Here is a 24,214-nt window from a genome sequence, read left to right as displayed (position 1 = left end):
TGGGTTTGCGTGATTTATATCTCCACCTCCCAACGACTTGGTGCTGGTCATAATGTCCTGTGAAAATAATTCACTCTAAACACAATTTGATTATTTGAATTGTATTAAAATAGGCTAAAATTAAATAGCCTATGCAATGAACGAAACAATCATTTGTTTCATCGTTGCTTCACCAAGCAGCCGGTCTAATAATGACATTCTGTTGTCAGCGCGAGCTGGCTGCTGATATATTTACGTGAAGCATGGAGCAGCAGTGTTTTTAGGTCCGGTCTGGAAACCGCTCAGCAGCGCCCCCACCCAACAGCTGAATTGCCAATGGCTGAATTGGAGTACTGCACCCTGCCGGCCGGCAGATGGATGCTTCTCGCAAATATATCAGCAGCCAGCTCGCGCTGACAAGACAGTGTCATTATTAGACCGGCTGCTTAATGATTGTTTGTTTCGTTCATCGCATAGGCTATTTAATTTTAGCCTATTTTAATACAATTCAAATAATCTAATTGTGTTTAGAGGGAATTATTTTCACCGGACATTATGACCGGAGAGATTAAATATGTCGGACTTCAACAGATTTTGCCAGTCAAATACCGGTAATTACCGGCTAACGGAAACGCTGCCTCAGACATTGACCCTATACCTACAGCTTTCTTCGAACGGGTGTTTAATAGTGTTTCAAGCCCTGTGCTAGATATCATAAACACTTCCCTTAGAACTGGTATTTTCCCAGATGCCTTTAAAACAGCAGTTGTAAAGCCATTACTAAATAAACCTAACTTGGATAGTAATGTAATGGCAAATTATCGTCCAATATCCAACCTACCATTCATTAGTAAAGTACTTGAAAAGATAGTTTCAGTTCAAATAAATTCCTTTCTTGAAGAAAACAACATCTTAGAAGAATTTCAGTCAGGATTCAGAAAATATCATAGCACTGAAACTACCCTCACCAAAATAATCAGTGACCTCAGGCTAAACTCTGACGAGAATAAGATCTCCATCCTTATCCTGCTAGATCTCAGTGCAGCATTTGATACAATCGATCACGATATTCTAATCGATCGTCTTGAAAACCATGTCGGTTTCTCAGAACATGTGCTAGGCTGGTTTAAAACATACATCAGAGGGAGGAAATTCTATGTTAACACTTTAATCGCCGAAGACGCTGTGCAGCGTCTTTCCCCGCCATGCTTATTCTGCCGAAGACGCTGGACAGCGTCTTTGATATCAATATTTCAAAAATCTGTGATCGAAATCATATTTCTCCCCCGGAGACATTATATGTACTGGTGAGCCCCTCTCAACTCTCCAACGGTTCAAGAGCGCCATCTGGTGGCCGATCGGCCGATCGCCCAAACAGGAAGTGATGCGGATGAAGTGGTGCTCACCCATATTTTGTCCGGGCACTCGCTATCGTTAGCAGGACTCCATCTTGACACACTGGATGTCGATCGGTTGCAAATAACTCGATAAACAACATGATTTGGACGTATATACTATTATACAGCTTGGAAATGGATCGGGTATTTCTACATCCCATAATAGGAATATTTCAGTTCCACGCTCATCGTCCAACGGCGCGAGGAAGATACGGTAAGATCCAGCATTATTTTTCAACGTGTTCTTTACTAACTGCTCTAATGATCATATCACCCACACTAGATGAATGATATAACGTTGCCCACGGAATTATAAACGACCCCCCGCCCATCCGGTCAACATCAGATCATACTTAGTAACTCCTAGAAGCACGTCCAGTTGACATTTTTTATCTCGCACAGATTCCTATCAAACTGTATTTGATCATCAATATAATGCATTTGGGGCTATAAATCAAGTTCTGGAGAAAGCTGCAGAAAACGATAAAAACATACTTATACTTTAGACCGTATTTTAGTATGAATATGTGAATGAAAAAGTATAACGTTGCTACACCCTGAACAATAGATATAGGACGTTGAATGGGCCATAGTAATGTAAATTTAGCAATACAATTAAAAACGTTATAGCCCTGCAAAGAAGGGGAATTTCTCCATGTTAAATAGGGCTGGCGAGGGATGGTAAATTATGAATTTAACCCCGGCGATCAAAGTGTTAAACTAGGAGATCACATGTCTGATATATACGACAACAACTATGGAGTTGCACGGGCGGTCAGGTGGGGTAGCGGAGATTGTGCTCGTCACCAATGCCTGCGGTCTCGACTCTCGGAGTCAGCATTGCCTTGGCTTGGGCTGATTGCTATACTAACTCGTTTGGCTGAGTTAGGGGGAGGGAAGCCGTGGGTGGGTCCTGGGCGTTGTGGACAGTAGGGATGGGTATCGTTAGGATTTTATCGATACTACTACTCTTATCGATACTGCTTAACGGTTCGGTACTTTATCGATACTCTTATCGGTTCTTTTTGCTTATTTTTTTGCAAGAAAAAAAGACAATTAATTAACACTTTAATCGCCATGGGTTAAATTCATAATTTACCATCCCTCGCCAGCTCTATTTGTCTATGGAGAAGTTCCCCTTCTTTGCAGGGCTATAACTTTTTAAATTCTATTGCTACATTGCCATTATTATGGCCCATTCAATGTCCTATATGTATTGTTCAGGGTGTAGCAACGTTAAACTTTTTCATTCACATATTCATACTAAAATATGGTCTAAAGTATAAGTATGTTTTTATCGTTTTCTGCAGCTTTCTTCAGAACGTGATTTATAGCCCTAAATGCATTATATTGATGATCAAATACAGTTTGGTAGGAATCTGTGCGAGATAAAAAGTTTCAACTGGACGTGGTTCTAGAAGTTTCTACGCATCATCTGATGATGACCGGATGGGCGGGGGATCGTTTATAATTCCGTGGGCAGCGTTAGATGATTCATCCAGAGTGGGTCATATGTTCATCAGATCAGTTAGTATAGAATACGTTAGAAAATAACGCTGAATCTTACCGTGGCTTCCTCGCGCCGCTGGCAGATGAGCGTGGAACAGATTCTTTTCTATTATGGGATGTAGAAATGCCCGATCCATTTCCAGGTTGTATAATAGTATATACGTCCAAATAACGTTGTTTATTGAGTTAGGGCGAGCAATCTATTATCCAGTGTTTCAAGATGGAGTCGCGGGAGCTATAGCGAGTGGCCGGACCACATTTGGATGAGTACTACCGGTTCAAAGGTTAATATACGGTTGGCGATCTGCCGATCGGCCACCAGATGGCGCTCTTGAACCGCTAGAGAGTTGAGGAGATCAGCAGTGTGTCTCAGGGCTCCGGAAAGGAAATATGATTTCGATGACAGATTTTTGAAATATTGACATCAAAGACTAGTTACGGCGTCTTCGGCAGAATGAGCATGGCTCGGAATGACGTGAAAACTCGTTCCCGGCGATCATAGTGTTAAGAACAGAATCGACATTGCTTTATTATTTATACAACTTTATAAATAAGTATTATAAATAAATATCATTTCTTCAGCAACAGCAGCAGCAATGTTCTTTTATATAACTTTATAAATAAATATAATAAATTAATATAATTTCTTCAGCAACAGCAGCAACAATGTTTTAAATGTGTCTGACTCTGAATTATAGTCAGTGTGTTACTGAGGACATTCCTGCAGGGAGGGGTATATTTGCAGTTGAGAGCATTGGTCATCTCCCTACAGTAAATATTAGAAATGATTGAATTATTGTAAATTTGTGTGGAGTGGTGGGAATAGCTGCTTCAATAATAACTTATAACAACAACAACAAACAAGTTAGACAACTATGTATACAAAAAAAACGATATACACTGAATGATTAGTTGTTACCTAAACTCCTTGGACTCCACTGTAGAGAACGGGTGCAGGCCTTTGACAACAAACTTTGTCACAGCCCTGTGACACTCGTTCACCCTATCCTCTGTCATTCTTACTCTAGCTGCTAGGGAGAAAGGACTTTGGGTGGTGGAGGTAGAGGGAGGATGTGTGGTGGCCCTGGGCTCACTGGGCTGGGACATGGTGGCTGATGCCTCAGCTTGACGATCTATAAAACGTTTTTAGATTGTAGTATTTGTAGTAGGGATGTCCCGATCACGTTTTTTTGCTCTTGATCCGATCCCGATCATGTGATTTTGAGTATCTACCGATACCGATCTTTCCCGATCCGATCAAAAAATTTATTAAAAAAAAGTAATTTATTATTATTTTCTTTTTTTTTATTTATTTTTTTTATTCAACAAACATGACCATGTGCACGTCTTAAACTCATACTGAGGCCTTAGTTTTGGGTTTAAATTGCATATCATCATTCATTTATTTATTGTCACACAGAGCAGAAGAATTTTGCCAAAACAAACCAATAGTATCCAGCTGCAGAACGGCAGACCAGCCACACTCTCAGACCCAAACGCATTTCCTTTGATTTAATTCTACATCAAATGATTTATGTCAAGGATTGCAATGCCTCGCTTGAATGAAGTTAACTTTTCACCTGGATAACGTCAACATTCAGGATGAATGTAATGTGAGAAATTGGGATTAAAAAATAAAAATAAAATAGTTTTATTTGGGTCTGAGAGTGTGGCTGGTCTGCCGTTCTGCAGCTGGAAACTATTGGTTTGTTTTGGCAAAATTCTTCTGCTCTGTGTGACAATAAATAAATGAATGATGATATGCAATTCAAAACTAAGGCCTCAGTATGAGTTTAAGACGTGCACATGGTCATGTTTGTTGAATAAAAAAAAAAAAGTAAAAAAAAAAAAAATTAAATCCCGATTTCTTTTTGTTTTGTTTTGTCGATCCCGATCTTCGGAAAATCACGTGATCGGCCCCGATCCCGATCACATGATCGGATCGGGACATCCCTAATTTGTAGCTAAACAATTATTTTGTTTATTAGCCTATTTGTAATAATTCGTTATTAGCCTAGGCAACTCCGTATCTTGGCTTACTGGCTGCAGTGGACGTGGATGCAGATGGAACACTGCGCGCAAGGCAGTCGAATACGGCGCATTTCTGCACACTAATATCATGTTTTGCCAACAGATGTTTGCTTACTGGCAAATGTTTTGTTGCACTTGTGGCAACGTGCGTTGTCGGCATCGACTCTTGTAAAGTATATCCATACTTTCGACCGCTTCGCTCTATCCGCCATCACGACTCAGTGCATGCAGAGGCAGAGCTGTCTGTGTCAGCACGAAGTACCCGTATGTGTAGGACTATCGCGACTCGCGAGGAGTGTGTGTAATAATAATGGCTCGCTGCGGCTCGCTTCTCGTGCAGAGACAGAGAGAGGAGAGATCGGTCGCAACTTTTAAATAATAATAATAATAATAATAATAATAATAATAATAATAATAATAATAATAATAATAATAATAATAATAATAATAATAATAATAATAATTTCTCTAGAGTATCGATAGCAGTACCGATGATGTCGGAGCTTATAAATACTCCAGTCTTTTCTTTTTATTTTTTAAGATTTTTTTTTGGCGTTTTATCGCTTTATTGCTACTGGGCAGTCCAGTAGAGAGATACAGAGGAGGAATGGGAGACAGAGTGGGGGGAAGACATTCGGCAAATAACGACGGGTTCGCGGCTGAGCGCGCTATGTGGTTCGCCACTGGGGCACCCAGATCATTTTTAAACTGAATCATTTTAAACTATTTTTATTATTTGTATTACTGAATGAAACTGTAAACAGAGAGCCTATTGGGATGCTAGATCCTAATGTGAAACACTGTGATTTACCATACCTTGCTATCTGTCTATCTTTTTATGCTCGTTATTATTATTATTATTATTATTATTATTATTATTATTATTATTATTATTATTATTATTATCCTACCTACTTGATATGATGTTAGAGCGATGCTCTGTTGTTGTGAGCGACACACTGCTCTGTTGTTCTATAAGGTAACTTAGAACTGTACTTTGTAAAGAAACTCAAAGTGTTAAGACTGCTCTGTTGTATGTTAGAGCGATGAACTGCTCTGTTGTATGTTAGAGCGACGGACTGCTCTGTTGTATGTATGTTAGAGCGATACTCTGTTGCATGTTAGAACTTTGTAAAGAAACTCAAAGTACTAAGAGCGATACACTGCTCTGTTATATATTTTTTATTGAACAATCTTATCACACTTTTTTACTGTCCGTTTCTATCTTATTATTTTTAGCCTATTTTAAACCGAATCAAACCGCACTTTTTAACTCTATCTAATCTATTCTATTTTATTATTTGTATTGCTGAAGAACTGTGATTTGCCTAACCTTGCTACCTCTCTATCTCTTTGTATTTAAAAAAAAATTGATGCTCGCTTATGCCTGTATTTTTTACTGTTGTGAAGCACTTTGAACTGCAACCTCTGTATGAAAAGTGCTATACAAATAAAGTTATTATTATTATTATAATCTCGTGGTTGGCACTGAATGGGTTAATCAGAAACTACCCCTTTCATCCATTCATGATGGAACATAATATACCGATCATATGCATTTAAATTTTTAATTGTAGCGTGTATAAGGACGAAATGCCAATGAATTAAGTATAATATGCGTCGTGGCCTATTACTAGCCTCCGAGGAATTACCCTAAACAGCTCTAAAACCATACTTATATTCACCACAGTATAAAACGGAATGTATGGATGGAAAAATTATTTCTTTTTCACATCTTGAACGATAGATACTCGATGCCAAATGGGCCATAGTATTGCATCTATAGCTATAATATATATATATATATATATATATAATTATAGCCCTGCAAACAAGGTGAGCGACTCCATAGACACATAGCGTGGCAGCACATAGTCATATGCCGTTCCCAGCGTGGCAATCAATGAGTTAAGAGGTTAATGTTGAGTTTCTTTTTTAAATGTAGCCAAGAGTAAAGACCTTAACCCTATCAAAAGAGCAGTCAAAGTTTATATTTTCATTTTTACCGATGTTTTTAAGATTTACCGAAAATAAGAATGTATCGGAAATTATATCTTTTATCGTAAAACTGCGAGGAAATGACTACATCCAGATTTAACACTGCCATTGGAAAGAAGAGCATTTTCCCTATCCATAGATGTATGATTTGGCCATAATAAGGTCAAAGTCAAGTTCAAGGTCAAATATGAATTTATAATTAAAATTTATTATAATTTATTACTGTATCTACAAATCCTTCTGTTTAATCATCTTCCCTTTATTAATTTGCTTAGATAAGCTCACTGAGCAGCCATCAGGCTGCTAAACGAACAATAAACACTATGCAACAACCATCAAATGCACACAGCACACACACCCACACGCACACACTCACTCAAACAAACAACACACTGCAGCACCCAATCTCCACACTTTAGATCACACAAACACACTTTACACTTTATATTTATTGATAAAGGAGTTGCACTACAACTCGTACACCTACTGTGAATTGTACCTAAATTGCACCTCGTCCCATTTCTGCCTTGCACTATATAGTATTGTATATTAGTACACTGCACAGTATTGTATATTGTATGGTAACTCAGTTACGTATATTCTGCATCGAACATTGTACATATGTCTAAACTGAACACTGTGACCTCATTTTTTTACTTCTAATTTTACTATGTTATTTTATTTCATACTTATCTTGTCTTGCACAGTCTCTGGAGCGTAACAGTAAGAAGCATTTTGTATAAAAGTATTCTGTACTTCTGTATGACAACTATTAAAGAAACAAGAAACTTGAGCGAGCTCGATTCCAGCACAATTGTAACATGGTGTTATTCACCGGCACAGATGCAAAAGAAAATCATAATTTATATTCTCCCTTTCTTCATTACAATTTACTCAAGCCTAGTAACAGACACAATATTTCTGACACTGGGAAATACATACCCCCAGGTCCCTAGATGTTCCTAGATACCAAGAACATGCAAATTGACCTTGTAGAAGTGGAGCAATTTTCCATTTACTGAGGAATGTACGACATTTCTGAAAATAGGGCCCGAGTAGAATACCACATACCTATATTTAAATAACCGGAATTATAGGTACTTCTCCTAGTCATATGGATGGATACCTGTAACATTGTCAGGGCTTTCCCTAAACAATGGTATAGGGGTGCAGAAGCTCCACTATGGCAACGCACCAGCACCACCACGTGTAAAATATATATATATATATATATATATATATATATACACACATTTAAAAATGTTTCATAGAATTCCAACTAAAGATCCAGACCGGATGAAGCTATGGCTACTTGCTCTGAACATAGATCCCAACACACAACAGAAATAATCTCTCCACGTGGTAAATACACAGGTCACAACATGTTTACAGGAACATTTTGGAGTTGTATTTGGAGTGTATTTCGTGACTGTTGGGAACTAGGCTACATGGAGGAACCTACTTCCAGTGAATGCCGCTTAGCTAGGCTAAACGTGCGGGTGTTCCCTACGCCTAATGCATGCACAGAGAAGAAAAAGGTATGCATCTGCTTGTCTAACTCCAGGGTAGATGGCAAATAAGCTAATTTCCCCAAAAGTTGGCATGTTCCTTTATTAAATTGCAGGAAATTACAGCATATGGCTTTCTTTATTGCACATTTTTTTGCCTCCCGGACAGGGGGCACAGCCCCCCTCTGGACCACTTCATAGTTGTAACCATCTTGTTTGAAAATCCTGGGGAGAGCCCTGATTATAATATTCAGTGTTCATTTGGAAAACATTATCCAAAACATATCTATGCCGAATTATTCCTTACAGATGTCTGGCAAAGTTCCGTTTGTTGAGATGCAGTCCAGGGACAGAATCAGATGGGACACTTAAAGGGGAACTATCTTATAAAGTTTCAAGTTCAAGTTCAAGTTTCTTTATTAGTTGTCATATAGAACAGTACAGAATACTTTTATACAAAATGCTTCTCTGTTACGCTCCAGAGACTGTGCTAGACAAAAATAGATAAGTATAAAATAAGTATAGCAAGTATAAAATAGAAGTCAAGTACGTAGACACAAGTGTTCAGTATGTACATATATACAATGTTCAATGCAGAGTAGAAGTAACTGAGTTACCATACAATATACTATACAATAATAATATACAATATACTATACAGTGCAAAGCAGAAATGGGATGAGGTACAATTTACAGTAAGGTGTAATGAGGTATGGGTTGTAGTGCAAATTCTTGGTCTTTTCCAGTGTTTAGCATTGTTTTCTAGCAATGTGGGGTTGTATGTGGGGTTGTATCAACAATGTCTGTGTCTCAGATTCTCATTTTGGCGGATTGCTCCAGTTCAGATGAGACAATATCCTCCCCCACTGAACCAAGCCATTCTGATTTTACTCGCTATCCTACGTAGCAAGGAGCTGATCTACATACCTCAGCTCCTTCTGTGGTTGAAGCTAGGGCTGGTCGATATGACCAAAAACGTTATCGCGATAAAATTATAAAATTATTTTCATATAATTCAATATCGATAATTATCGTCGATATAATGTCTGTCAAGTTTAATTAACTTCTAATATGCTGCTGCGAATGTCTCAAGTCGAGTTGATGTCGTCATCAGTCCTCGCACGTTAGCAGTTAGCCGACAAGCGGAGTATCTCATGACAATAAATGACACTAAAATACTCTCTTCCGCCACAATATATTGAAACGACGTCCACTCCCACACTACTATAAACGTGGCCTCAGAATTCAAAACACACACATACTCGGCACGTAAATATATAAAACAGTGCCGTGCAAGCTAGTTAACCTAGCCAGCCTGTTGCTTCTACGCGGTGTAATCCATGACAATGTGCTAAATATCACACTAAAATACTCTCTTCCGCCACAATATATTGAAACGACTACCACTGTATACCCCCACTACTATAAACGTGGCCTCAGAATTCACCACACACACATACTCGGCACGTAAATATATAAAACAACGCCGTGCAAGCTAATTAGCCTAGCAAGCCTTGTTGTTGAGTGAGTCCTACCGCTCTGGGTCTCCTTCCGGGTCTCCGTCGATCTCGGCCATCTCCTTCACTGATTGGTTGTTAGCTGTTGTGCGTAGCACGTCATCACGTAAGGTTGGTTGTTGTTAGTGAGTGTGCTGAGCCGAGGCTGAACGGAGCCAAGCTTGGAAAATCGATATATCGAAACTTTGCGACCACGTTTCATGTTTATTTCGAGGAAATAATTTATCGCGATAGTTATCGTTATCGTTTTATCGCCCAGCCCTAGTTGAAGCCACCGCCCACAATCAACAATTCGCTCAACAACGGAGCAGTGGGAATAATGCGGAAGCGCTGTCCCTGTCACTGACACTTCCTCTAAAGCAGTGCTTCTCAAACTTTTTCTGTCAGGCCCCCCTTTGGCGGACCAAAATATTTTGCCCCCCCCCCCCCAACAAAATAGTCATGAAATGGGCCATGTTTAAATTTATTGAAATAACACCAATATCGTGACCTTTCAAATTGACAACACCTTCCCTCGCGAGAGCCACCTTGCCTCGCTGTGAAACAGCACTGCAGAATGGTCAGCTCCCATCTCCTCACACAGCGCAGAGAACAGGCGCACTTTCAGGGATCGGGTTTTGATGAAATTTACCACGTTTATAACTTCTGTCAAAACCTCATTCAGCTCAGGGCTAAGCTGTCTTGACGCTGGCGCCTCTCTGTGAATTTACAGTGCGTCCATTGCGCGTTTGGCGAGACCCCCTTGATGAGCGCCTGTAGCCCCCTCCTTTTCCCTGCCATGTTCTGTCAGGTAACTGTCAATCATTTTGAAAAGCTCATCAGCTGTCGCTCTGTTTTTGACATATTTGCAAAACAGCAGATCTTCACTCAGTGACTGGGAATTTACAAAGCAAACATAGGAAATAAGCAAACAGTCTTTATTGCTGTCAGTCTTTGACAAGGCAACACACATGTCATCCTCAAGGCTCAACTTGGCCCTATATTTTGTTTTCAGAGCTGTCATGGATGAAAAGCCAGCTTCACACAGATATGTGGTGCTGAATGGTATCAACACCTTAACTGCTGCATCATGAGATACTTGGTACTCAGCACCACACTCTGAAACTAGCTCTCCAGGTGGTATCAGATGAGATTTCAATGAGTTCTTCCAAGAGTTTGGATGGAGATGTGTCAGGAAGCTTTGTCTCAATGTTGTAATGTTGTCTGTAAAGTTTTTTTTTATCCAGAGTAACTTGGTGATCCTTTTCTGTGTTTTATTAACACTATGGTCGCCAAAAACGCCGTAGCACGTCTTTCCCCGCCATGCTCATTCTGCCAAAGACGCCGTACCACGTCTTTGATATCAATATTTCAAAAATCTGTGATCTAAATCATATTTCTCCCCCGGACACTTGAGATCTACTGTTGATCCCCTCTCAACTCTCCAACGGTTCAAGAGCGCCATCTGGTGGCCGATCGGCGGATCGCCCAGAGCGGAAACAGGAAATGGAAGCTGGTGCTCATTTCAATTCGGTCCGATCACTCTGTAATAATCCCAGGACTCGAGCTAGACACAACGGATAGCAATCCGTTACCAATAACTCGATAAACAACATGATTTGGACGTATATACTATTATACAACCTGGAAATGGATCGCATATTTCTACATCCCATAATAGGAATATTTCTGTTCCACGCTCATCGCCCAACGCTATGAGGAAGCTACGGTAAGATTCAGCGTTATTTTTTAACGTGTTCGATACTAACTGCTCTAATGATCATATCACCCACACTAGATGAATCATCTAACGTTGGCCACGGAATTATAAACGACCCCCCCCCCCATCCGGTCAACATCAGATGATCAGTAGTAACTTCTAGAAGCACGTCCATTTGAAAATGTTTATCTCGCGCAGATTCCTATCAAACTGTATTTGATCATCAATATAATGCATTTGGGGCTATAAATCACATTCTGGAGAAAGCTGCAGAAAACGATAAAAACATACTTATACTTTAGAGTTTAGACCGTATTTTAGTATGAATATGTGAATGAAAAAGTATAATGTTGCTACACCCTGAACAATAGATACTTGACGTTGAATGGGCCATAGTAATGTCAATTTAGCAATACAATTTAAAAAGTTATAGCCCTGCAAAGAAGGTAAACATCCCCATAGACAAATAGAGCTGGCGGAGGATGGTATATTAAGAATATAAGCCTGGCGACCAAAGTGTTAAATAATGATTTTCAGATTTTGAGAAATGGTCAAACTTTAATATCCAAATATGGCAACAGATAGCACTTTAGTGATAATTTTCTGTAATCCAAAAAAAAAAAAAAAAAAAAATGTTTTTTAAATCTCAAGGCCCCCCTGTCATGCCTCTGCGATGAGAAACACTGCTCTAAAGAGAGAGAGAGAGGGAAAGAGAGGCTCTCATACGGAGAGGCTCTCTGAGGCTCTCTGTCTCCCCCTGCATTTACACGAGTCGAGCCACTCACACACGCGCGCTCACGGAGCGATCTCTCCCTCTCTCTATCTCTCCACCTGCATTTACCCACAATCGCGAGTCGAGCCGCTCACACACGTGCACACACACATGGGCGGTCACAGAGCAATCTCTCCTCTCTCTCTCACTCGTTCTCTCTCTCGCTCTCTCTCGTATCTCGTATGTATCACGCTATGTGGGTGACTGTCACTCAAAGCGCATTGCTAGTATGGGCGGAGCCCAGCCAAAAACAGCTTGGAATCTTGAATGCAGAAAATGCTGTTCGAAAGTACTTGATTAGAAATATAAAAAATATAAAAAGTTGGTCACAAAAAAAAGAAATATAAAACAATGCATTTAAAAAAAAAATTAAATAACTTACAGATGTGTTCCATACTCACAGAATTGTGTAAAATTGCCCAAATAGTGAAAGGAATAACAAAATAGGGGACCTTTAAACATCCTCATCCTCCTAGATGAAGTGGGATGAGGGACCATATCCACCATACCTACGACACAATGTTTGAGATGAGTTAAAAGGGAAATTCCAGATACAGACCCACCCAGTAAGATGAATTGGGGGGGGGGGGGGGTTGTTGAATGGTGCTCTAGCGGGGAGATATTCATCATAAATACTTTCTCAACCAAATTGAATTTGGCCTTCTGAGTCATGGCTTTGAGGGCGGGGAGTGGTTCAAACTAATTTAGGACGTGTTCCAGGGGAAGAGGCTGACGTCAAACTGACGTCACATAGATACTCGAAACACGTAGTGGCGGTGAACCACCACTTTTAATTCTAGAGGTGTGCAAACACTGTTATTTTGCCATGTCTGGGAGTCACACTCATGCAAAGTCTGGGAGTCACGCATGAGGCCACTACAGGCCAGGCTTAAGAACCATCAATACTATAAAACATGTCTGATTCTGAGGCTCAAAGAAAATAATGAGATTTAGCCTTTTGCCAGCTGCGGTGGAGTCTGAGACCATCTCACACAAAGGGGTAGAAGTGGCCTAAAGGTCAGAGAAACGGCCTTGTGAACGGAAGCCATCATCATACATCATTTCATATTAATTATTTACATTAAAGATATTATCAATTAACTATTATTAAAACATGTATATATATATACTATATACACACAGTATTATCTAAAATATATCTCTTTTATATAATATTACAAATATTATAATAATAATAAATATATATTAATATTATATAATATCATTACATTATATCCTTGTCAAGCAGGGAACTTAACCCCTAGCTGCTCAGTGGCCAACAGTGTCAGGGGGCTTTCTCACTCACCATTTGGGGGGTCGAATCAGAGCCTGATCGCACCCAAAAAGGGTGTGTCCGTTCTACTGAGAACGCTCCCCCCCGTCCCCGGGGACGCTGATTCGCTCCAAACCTGGACCGCTGAAATAGGTGGTTCCGGGTGCGCACCAGTGGGAGTGGGGGGCGTGGTGTACAAGCTTGTACCAAAACACGGGAGAGGCTTCTGTATCAACTTGCTGACAAGACTTTTTTTTTTTTTTTTTTTTCTTATTTTGGAGATCGATGTCATACTGTGACACTGAAATGAAAAAATATTTCATCAACTAAGATATTTAGTCAACAAAAGGCTTACCTGTATGCCTGATATGTGGTGCGAAATTTGCAAACAATGAAAAATTTACTTTTTATTTTATAGATTTTCCACAAATAAGGGAAGGACTCTAATAGAGCTGCATATAGTTCAGGGTTTTATTTCAAAGTAGGTCTACAGATGCCAGTGTTTTTTCTCCTTTTCTGTGTTTTATTTCAAAGTAGGTCTACACATGGTATTCTTTTTTCAAAGTGGACTACTTTCTATTTTATAAATGTTCCACAAATAAGGGAAGGACTCAAATATACCTGAATAGTTCAGGGTTTTATTTCAAAGTCGGTCTACAGACACCAGTGTTTTGTCTCCTCTTCTGTGTTTTATTAAAAAATAGGTCTACACAGCCAGTATTTTTTCTCCTCTTCATAATAGTTTGAGGTTTTCCTTTGGTAAAAACAGGTAAAAACAGCAATTCAAAAGTCAAATTTTTTCTTTTTGTTGCTTTATAATCCCATTAATGCAACAAACTGTGTGCTATAAGTATAAAGTATAATAAATCACAAATTACTTTGGGTATGCAATTGTCAGGCGTTTTATGCTAAATGTGGGGTATGCTTGGGGATATATAAAACGTGTTATCTTCATTTTAAGGGTAAATAGGTTGTGCGGCTCCCTGAGCATTTTATTTTGTGGGACGGGGGAAAAGTGGCTCTTGATAGTAAAGGTTGCTGACCCCTGCACTAGACGAATAGACAAATATCAAGCTGTAGCCATCAGTGGACCAATTGCATGCTTTTGCAGAGAACAAGAAGCCTTCCGTCGACTCCTTCAGACATTAAGCACCCCCACAGCCCAAATGGAATGATAATAATTATACTTTTTTTTTTTTTTTTCATAGTCGACTAATAGTCGACTATCTGCTAATTTCGGCCAATCAAAGTCGACTATCCAAATCCTTAGTACCAGTACCTACCCATGGCCTTAACTGACAACCAACAGGAACCAAACTATTTATTTTGTTAGGCCTAATCTACTCTGGGTAATGTAAATAAAAGGTACAAAACATTTTTTACTTCCTCCTATATTGAAAATGTGTCTTCGACAGCAAAATCACATTAAACATCAAGTTAGTGCACATCCAGTCTTTATCTATTGGAATGAGGCCATGTACACAAGTAAGCCTTCTAGTTACTGAATCCTGTTCAGTTTCTACTCTGAAAAGCTCTGTCAATATGCTGGGAAAACAAGGAAGGGTCAGACTGAGTCTCTTTACACTTTCAAATGTAAACAGGTTTGTGAGCCTTGAGCCACTATGCTCAAGTCAAAAATGTCTAAATAGATATGTTGCTTGTTTGTTCACAAGCTAGCTGACATCCAGCACTGAATGATGACATGTTACACTTAGATGTTAGACCAGGAGATGCCTTCTGCAGGAAATACTAAAGTATCGTTAGGGACGTGGGGTTCTCCCTGGCAGTGCTGGGGGGCAGTGAGGCACTGTCAACACTATCAAATAATAGGGTTTGGCTGATGTAATCATTTTTAACACTGACTCGTCGGTAAGTTCTTAAAACAGTTGTAAGACGGGAAAGCTCTCAAGGCGGTGCTGGATAGTAACAAGGTGGTGCGAGGCAACGCTTACACTGCTTGGGCAGAAGGTATTGTGAAAGCAGAAGGACTACTTGGGGTGAAGGTATCGTGAAAGCAGAAGGACTACTTGGGGGGAAGGTATCGTGAAAGTAGAAGGCCATGGAGATAGAATATTCACACGGCAACCATTTTGTTCTTATGTCATGCTTTTTTGGTTTTCCCAAATCCCAACCTGAGCATGACATAAAAGCAAAATGGCTACTGTGTGAATATGGTCCATGGAGTATTTCTGCTGTTAATGGTAGCCCATTCTCCTTGTACACACTGATGCTGTAGGAATCCTGGCAGCCATCTTGCTTTTCTCCTACAACTTGTTATCATATCACTTGCTATTTATACCTTTTGAGACAGTAGGAGCAGGACTGGTGTAGCGTACCGTTTGATGTGCACCTCTAAGGCAACACCTGTCTCCAGGTCCAGTGGCTGGTGCTCGATGCGGACTATAGTGTCCAGGAAGGTGACTTTGATGCGACGCAGGACTGCAGGAAACACACAGGGATGAGAGACATTGTTGGTGAGGTTCATTCACACGCATTCTACAAAATCCCTCCCATTATTGATCTGTACTACACACACACATATGTACGCCAAGGAAACTATAAAAGAAGGAAGGGTCATCACGTCACTGTGTGGCGCGTGAACGCACATGGGTGCTCTCTGGTAAAGAAGAATACCCTGAAGACTCTGGCAGGAGCACTCATTCAAGGGTACTACGACTATGCTTGCACCTCATGGTACCAAAGCACCTCAAAGGCGCTAAAAACAAGACTACAAACATCACAAAACATCAGACTACTACTTGACCTTACTCCTAGAACCCACCTCACCCCTGCCCACTTTGACTACCTAGGATGGCTTAGAGTAGACGACAGAGTACAGCAACTTGCAATGGGCCTGGTCTACAAGATACACTATACGACTAAGGTACCCATCTACATGTCAAAATACTTCCCAAAGGTCAGTGAATACCACGACACCAGAGGGAGCTCAACAAATCATGTTAAACCCAGATTCGGCTCAAACAAGGGACTAAACATGTTTAGCAATTATGCCACATCAATGTGGAACGCCCTACCCAAAGCTGTAAAGGAATGTGAATCCCTACCCCCATTAAAAACCGCTCTTAAAGAGCACCTATGGGAGGCTGCAATTCGAAACTGGCCACCATAAATGTTCAAACCCCCCCACCCCCTCCTAATAGACAGTCTCCTCCCCACCGTATGTATATATTCTCTCCCCACCATATGTATATTTCTCTCCCACCTACCCACCCCATCCTAATGTACAGCCTCCTCCCCACCGTATGTATATATTTTCTCCCCACCGTATGTATATTTCTCTCTCTCCCACCCACCGCGTCCTAATGTACAGTCTCCTCCCCATCATATGTATATATTCTCTGTTAGGATCTATGGGTAACAGTACTGTATATTTGCATATCAATGTAACAGCACTATATACCTGTATGTCATGTATGTCCCTATGCCATAAATGTCATGATGTCATGTATGTTGTGTATGTCATAAATGTCACTATGAATTGAAAATGGGGGACCCTGATGTAAACAAGACAAACGTCTTTCTCTGGTCTGCATCCCCTTAACAATTGTGTGTATTGAGCCGTACTGTATTGTACCCATTCTGCAATCTGTTAAATAAAGTTTTCATTCATTCATGCCAAGTGTGGAAACTTTCAGTTTAGGCCAACATTTGGGCCATCTCCTTGTTTATGACCTTGTTTATGTAATTTAAACAGGTTATTACCTCGGCTGTCAGAATCATCTGCAATTTGTTGCATTGTTAACTAGCTAACTTGCTACGGGTATTGCACTACCATCCCTGCAGGACTTATATAACAGGAGGTGCAAATCCAGAGCCTGCAGAATTATGAAAGACCCTCACCACCCCAACAACGGCCTGTTTAAGCTGCTGCTGTCAGGCAAGCGCCTACGGTCGGTCACACGCTGCAAGAACAGAGAGACTCCGGCTCAGCTTCTTCCCCCAGGCCATCAAAACACTGAACACTGAACTCTCCACTCACAAATACACATGACATGAGCACACACAGACACACACACACACCACTCATGCGGAAACCGCTAAAACAATCACTTTAAACAAAATGTCACTTTAGAAAAATTGAATCTTTAGAAACACTTTAAAAGAAGGAGGTACTGTATAGTTTAGATACATTAAGAGTTAACATTGTAAATTGTATATTGCATAGTAGTGTATATAAGAACCAGTTTCTCAGGAACCTAGCATGTTTTTTTTTACCATGCATATCTTGTGTCTTATCTATTTTATTTTTTCTATGCCTATTTTATTCTATTTTATTATTGTATTTTGCACAATCAATGCGGGCATGACCACCCGCATTTCACTGTATGCCCTGGTATGTATGTGACAAATAAACCTCTTGGTTCTTGATTCTAATGTTTGATATATTGGTTGACATATTTCTTCAGATAGCTTGTATATTTAGAATTTGAATACAGGTTTCAATAGAATTGGCACCAAGCAGAGCATAGAACGCTTGACGTAAGCAAGCATACACAGGGCTCTGACCCACCCGTCTCGATGGTTTGTGCAAACATCTCGAGTCCCTCCAGTGGTGCGGGCGGCTCCTCGGACGCCTCAGGGGGGTCCTTCAGGCACTCCTGGGCCAGTTGCATGCTGGATGTCATGCATGAGGACCATCCTTGGGAGTCCCAGCCCCCGTCTGAAAGGAACCAAACACAAACTCTTGTGAGTTGAGGGAGGGAGGGGGGATTCACAACTAACGGATGATGAGTCGTCATGATTGAGACCCTCTTGTTCCCTTGTTCTGTTTTTTTGCTGTGCCCAGTCACTCTGTCTGTCCCAAACGTTTAAAAACAAACTTTGTTTCACATCAAAAGAGAAAAGTAAAATAAGTAAATGTATTTGCAATATTTGCATCAGTCAAGAATGGACAAGGCAATGGTGACACATTACAACTTCCATAATCACAAATGAAAGGGGTAGTTCAACTCAAATCAACATTCCACCAATAATCAATGTAGTAGGAACAGACAAAAAACTATTAAGGACATTAATAGAATCACCTGCAAGGTGGTTATGGACTTTGTAATGTATCACCACTGCCTTTGTCCATTCTTGACTGATGACGATGCAGTAGTACTAGCATTGAAACGTTTGTGTATAATTTATGAAATGTTAAAGTCAATATTACATGCTGTCGAGTTGGTGTTAGGGATGGATAGACTAAGCATTTGATACTAGGCTAAAATAGGATGTCCATAATATCAGGGTGACAAAGCAAAAATCAAAAGCACAGCCAGTTGACTTGTCTACAATTTTCATGCACAGAAATATGTTACATCTCCTTATTGGAGAGAAATAGATTATATATATTTTTATTTTTATTTTCTGACCCAATAACCCCAGGCTAAGACTAAGTCGATATTTGTCAGTACAAGTCATGCACTGGGTCATTGTACCATAATGGATCAGTGCTATAGTACTGGTACAGTAGATACATAAAAACATTAGTAGTTGGACAAAAAGTGGCACTGGTGGTGAATCACTAACACTACAGTCTGAAGCCAAGTGAGTCTCCTCACTACTAACAGTGTAGCTGGCTGAAGCCAAGTGAGTCTCCTCACTAGTAACTGTGTAGCTGGCTGAATCCAAGTGAGTCTCCTCACTAGTAACAGTGTAGCTGGCTGAATCCAAGTGAGTCTCCTCACTAGTAACAGTGTAGCTGGCTGAAGCCAAGTGAGTCTCATCACTAGTAACAGTGTAGCTGCCTGAAGCAAAGTGAGGTCAGACCTACAACACATCTGGTTTCCATTGTGTCAGTGGTATAGAATATATAGGAGACATTAACTAGTTCAGAAAGTATATAATGTTCAATAAAACACTGTCAGGGCAAGCAGTGAAAAACAGAAAACAATAGTACCCTGAGCACAAGGAAGGCAACATGATTAGAGCTGCCGCGATTACCGCATTACCGCGGTATCGCTGTTACATCACGGCCACCGCAGAGTAGGCTGAATACCGCGTCACCGCTGTTTTTTATAATAATAATAATAAATTACCCTCCTCTCGTTGGGCTTGCGGCTCTGCAGATATACCCTACTCCTCTCTCGAGGTTCCAAGCGACCCTATTGGGTACCAGAAAAGTCACGTGAAACATTGCAGACCACTGATTGGTCAGAAGAGAGACGCGTCACACGTTTTTTACGTCCTGAATGTCAGCTCATCACAACACGGCTAATAACGTTAGCTTTAACTCTCCGCCGGAGTGGACTACCATCGCTCTTCAGGAGTACTAAACGAGACATAATGATTTTACTGTCTGCAATGAATGTTATAATAAAAGCCCTTCGTTCTATACACTTGTCTGATTGAAAACTTTATTAACAGACCGCAGAATGGGACAACTCAGCACGCTCTGAGCAAAGAAAGGAACTGAGATATGAAGTATTGCTTGCTATGGTCCGGTAAATACGCTGATGTTATTGAACGTATAACTATATAATGTTAATGCCACAAAACGAATGCCTTTATTATAAAGTAGTAACTTTATAGTAATAATAATAAGAAAGGGTCGGGGGGGTTAGGGGTAACCACCCCTGCCCGCGACACTGAGTGAACTGCGCACGACCAGAGGGAAAACTTCGAATCCGTGTTTCACTTTCAATAACTAATGCGTGCTTGCCGAATCCCAAACAATATTCATGCTGCAAAGTCATCCTCTAAAGATAGACATTTAGACTAGAGGCAGGCTATATGCTATAAAGAGTAGACTACTACTAAAAAAAAAATGCATTCAAATTATAATAACCGCGGCGGTAGGAAATATTTTGCAAATGTGTGCGGTAAGGAAAACATCAATACCGCGGCAGCTCTAAACATGATGCAACAATCTCAAACATTTAACAAATTACAGTTCATGTAAGGAAGTCAGTCGATTGAAACACATTCATTAAGAGCTAATCTTTGGTGTGTGTACAAGACTAGAGATACTAATACTGTAGGCATTTGATGGAAAGTGTCCTGCCGACAGTTAGGGTGTCATTCTGCACATGTGGTCCCTGGGGTGCTCTGCCACTGTCTGGAGGGGGGGGGGGGTATCCTGCAAATGGCAGGACACCCCAGGACAACAGGACAACACCCATGGTTTGTCACAGTATTTCAATTGACCATTTCCTTATAACTGTTGACAAAAATCTTTGAAAGCGCTGCATGTATAATCTTTTTCAGAGACATGATGGGACACCGGGGCATGCAGTCGCAAAACAAGACTGTCACCTGGCTTTTAGCCGACTAGTACACGCTTGGTTCGTCACCCTGGGCCATTCAGGATCGAATGCGACCCGTAGCCTTTTTCCAACTGCTTTTCACTGCAACAAAGGTAGGATATTCAAGGGACTTACTGGTTCGATATTTGGGCCGGCATGTTATCTGAAGTCCAGAAACTTCTAAGGTGCAGTGGTCAGTCACCAGAGCTTGCCAGGGGATGGTCACTGCAATGCTGCTCACAAACCCATCCACAATCTCCAGAGGTGCCCCTAGGGACTCCAACAGCTCATTGACCGCCTGGGGGAGGAAGAGGAAGCGGCCAGTTATAAAAATGCAAAAGGAAGATAGAGATGAGAATGAAAGCGTTGATTGATTGATTGATAACTTTATTAACAGATTGCAGAATGGGTACAAACAATACAGTATGGCTCAATACACACAATTGTTAAGGGGATGCAGACCAGAGAAAGACTTTCATCTTGTTTACATCAGGGTCCCACATTTTCAATTCATAATGACATTAATGACATACGCAACATACAGATATATATCTTGACATTTCTACAGGTATACAGTACTGTTACATTTGTGACATACAAGATATGCAAATATACAGTACTGTTATCCTAACAGAAAATCCTAACAGAAAATATGTACATGAGGGGGAGGAAACTGTACATTAGGAGAGGGAGGGGGGAGGGGGTTGTACATTTACGGGGGCCATACAGATATACATCATAACATTTATGACAATACATGACATACAGGTATATAAGTATATATGTTTGCAGTTATAACCATCCTGGGTGTGTGGACTGTGAGATGATGGAGGACCACTGAACTAAGCAACAAGGTTATTATGGTGGGGGGGGGTATCTGGACATGTACAGTTCTGACAGTGATGCATGGTCCAGCAACTGGGGCGGGGGTGGAGGGCAGGGGTATTATAAACAAGTCTAAAATATAAGACGTGTGATTTGCTTACAGTAACCGATCTGTTCCTCGAATCCGTGTTCCAAGATAGACGAAGCAGGCTAGGGATATGACGTTAGGCTTGTTGTTGAACTCGAGTACAGTTGCGAAATAATCGAGGATGCACCATGCGCCCATACGAAAACATGAGCACTGCGTGCCGACTGGCCCAGTTTGACAGACCCACTTTGTACTCAAACTTACCCAAACATCGAGGTGGATCTCTTTGATGACACCGCTGCCGTTGTACAGGTCCAAACTCAGCTGTTCCAAACTCAGTCGTTCCTGCAAGAAGTGGCCGAGGTAGTGCTGTAGGAGGTACCGACAGGCCCGCTTCTTGATGGAGCCCGACCAGGGGAAAAGCCAGCGAGACATAGGGCCAGGGCGAGCGGGGAGAGGGAGCGACGAGGTGGCGGAGCAGAACACAGTCGAATACAGTCCTCTGTCAACTGCATAACAGACAAAAACAAAGTGTGCAGACAAGGAATGAGCTACACAGCTAGCTGAAGGGGGGGCTAAGGAAGGGGGTAAACCGTAACTCTTGCTCTCCTTTGACACAAAAACTCGAAAATCCTTTGTGTCAACCGATGACAAAACAGCGATATTTTACATTAGTATTCTTGCTATCTTCGGTTGTTTCAGATAATATTGTCGCTACATTTATATCGAAAACGAGCGACAGGTCCTAACGCATATATCTTGTTCCAGGGTTGTTTATTGTTATCGTACGCGAACTGATGGTATGGCGAGTACGACTGCGTCATGACGTCGGTGTGGCAGGAAAAAAACTAAACAGGAAATGGGATTATAAAGTCGCCATGTTTGTAAGGTCAATGGTTTACGCTTGATTGATTGATTGAAAATGTTATTAACAGATTGCAGAATGGGTACAATACAGTACAGCTCAATACACACAATTGTTAAGGAAGGGGATGCAGACCAGAGAAAGACTTTCGTCTTGTTTACATCAGGGTCCCCCATTTTCAATTCATCATAACATATGACATAGTCATGGATCTCCTCTCTGGTAAACAAGAATACCCTGAAGACTCTGGCAGGAGCACTCATTCAAGGGTACTACGACTATGCTTGCACCTCATGGTACCAAAGCACCTCAAAGGCGCTAAAAACAAGATGACAAACATCACAAAACAAACTGGTCAGACTACTACTTGACCTTACTCCTAGAACCCACCTCACCCCTGCCCACTTTGACTACCTAGGATGGCTTAGAGTAGACGACAGAGTACAGCAACTTGCAATGGGCCTGGTCTACAAGATACACTATACGACTAAGGTACCCATGTACATGTCAAAATACTTCCCAAAGGTCAGTGAATACCACGACCACAACACCAGAGGAAGCTCAACAAATCATGTTAAACTCAGATTCGGCTCAAACAAGGGACTAAACACATTTAGCAATTATGCCACATCAATGTGGAACGCCCTACCCAAAGCTGTAAAGGAATGTGAATCCCTACCCACATTCAAAACCGCTCTAAATTCGAAACTGGCCACCGTAAATGTCCAAACCCCCCCACCCCCTCCTAATAGACAGTCTCCTCCCCACCGCATGTATATATTCTCTCCCTGCCGTATGTATATTTCTCTCCCACCCACCCACCCCCTCCAAATGTACAGTCTCCTCCCGAGTCCCCACCAAGTTCAAGTTCAAGTTCTTTAATAGTTGTCATACAGAAGTACAGAATACTTTCATACAAAATGCTTCTTACTGTTACGCTCCAGAGACTGTGCTAGACAAGATAGTATCAAATAACATAATAACATAATATAGCATGAATTTAGAAGAAGAAAATGAGGTCACAGTGTTCGGTATAGACATATGTACAATGTTCTGAGTTACCATATAATATACAATACACAATACTATGCAGTGTACTAATGTACAGTACTATCTAGTGCAGGGGTGGCCAACCCGCGGCTCGCGAGCCGCATGCGGCTCTTTGCCCGTCAATGTGCGGCTCTTCCATCCATAAAAAAAAATTAAAAATTTTTTTTTTTTTTTTTTTTTTTTTTTTTTTTACTTTTTTTTTTTTTTTTACTTTTTTTTTTTTTATGTCACTCATTCCATAAGGACGTAGAATAAACATTTACAATTTTTTTTTAAATGGTCCATTTGCATGTTCTTGGTATCTGAATCTAGGGACATATATGGATCAGTGTCAGAAATAGTGTGTCTGTTACTAGGCTTGAGTAAATTGTAATGAACCAAAGGAGAATATCAATTCTATTTAATTTTTTTTTTATCTTTGACTGTAAATAACACCATGCTAAAATTGACCAGACC

The 24,214-nt window shown here is 40.7% G+C and overlaps 1 protein-coding gene across 1 annotated transcript in view; it reads right to left on the bottom strand.

The window, feature by feature from the left end:
* atg2a (autophagy related 2A) overlaps window positions 1–22,614 on the bottom strand; it is a 112,823-nt gene extending 90,209 nt beyond the window's left edge. The window contains exons 1-4 of the mRNA XM_084332542.1: window positions 22,108–22,614; window positions 21,066–21,228; window positions 18,215–18,364; window positions 16,020–16,122 (exon numbers count right to left, since the gene is read on the bottom strand). Coding sequence (XP_084188668.1) covers window positions 16,020–16,122; window positions 18,215–18,364; window positions 21,066–21,228; window positions 22,108–22,278 — 587 coding nt within the window. The 5' untranslated portion in view covers window positions 22,279–22,614. The remainder of the gene's footprint in view (window positions 1–16,019; window positions 16,123–18,214; window positions 18,365–21,065; window positions 21,229–22,107) is intronic.
* Window positions 22,615–24,214: the final 1,600 nt, after the last annotated feature.

The sequence above is a fragment of the Notolepis coatsorum genome (assembly GCF_963971535.1).
Source record: "Notolepis coatsorum genome assembly, chromosome: 16".
NCBI lineage: Eukaryota > Metazoa > Chordata > Actinopteri > Aulopiformes > Paralepididae > Notolepis > Notolepis coatsorum.
The sequence above is the reverse complement of the archived record's forward strand: the minus strand, read 5'-3'. Positions and strand labels throughout refer to the sequence as shown.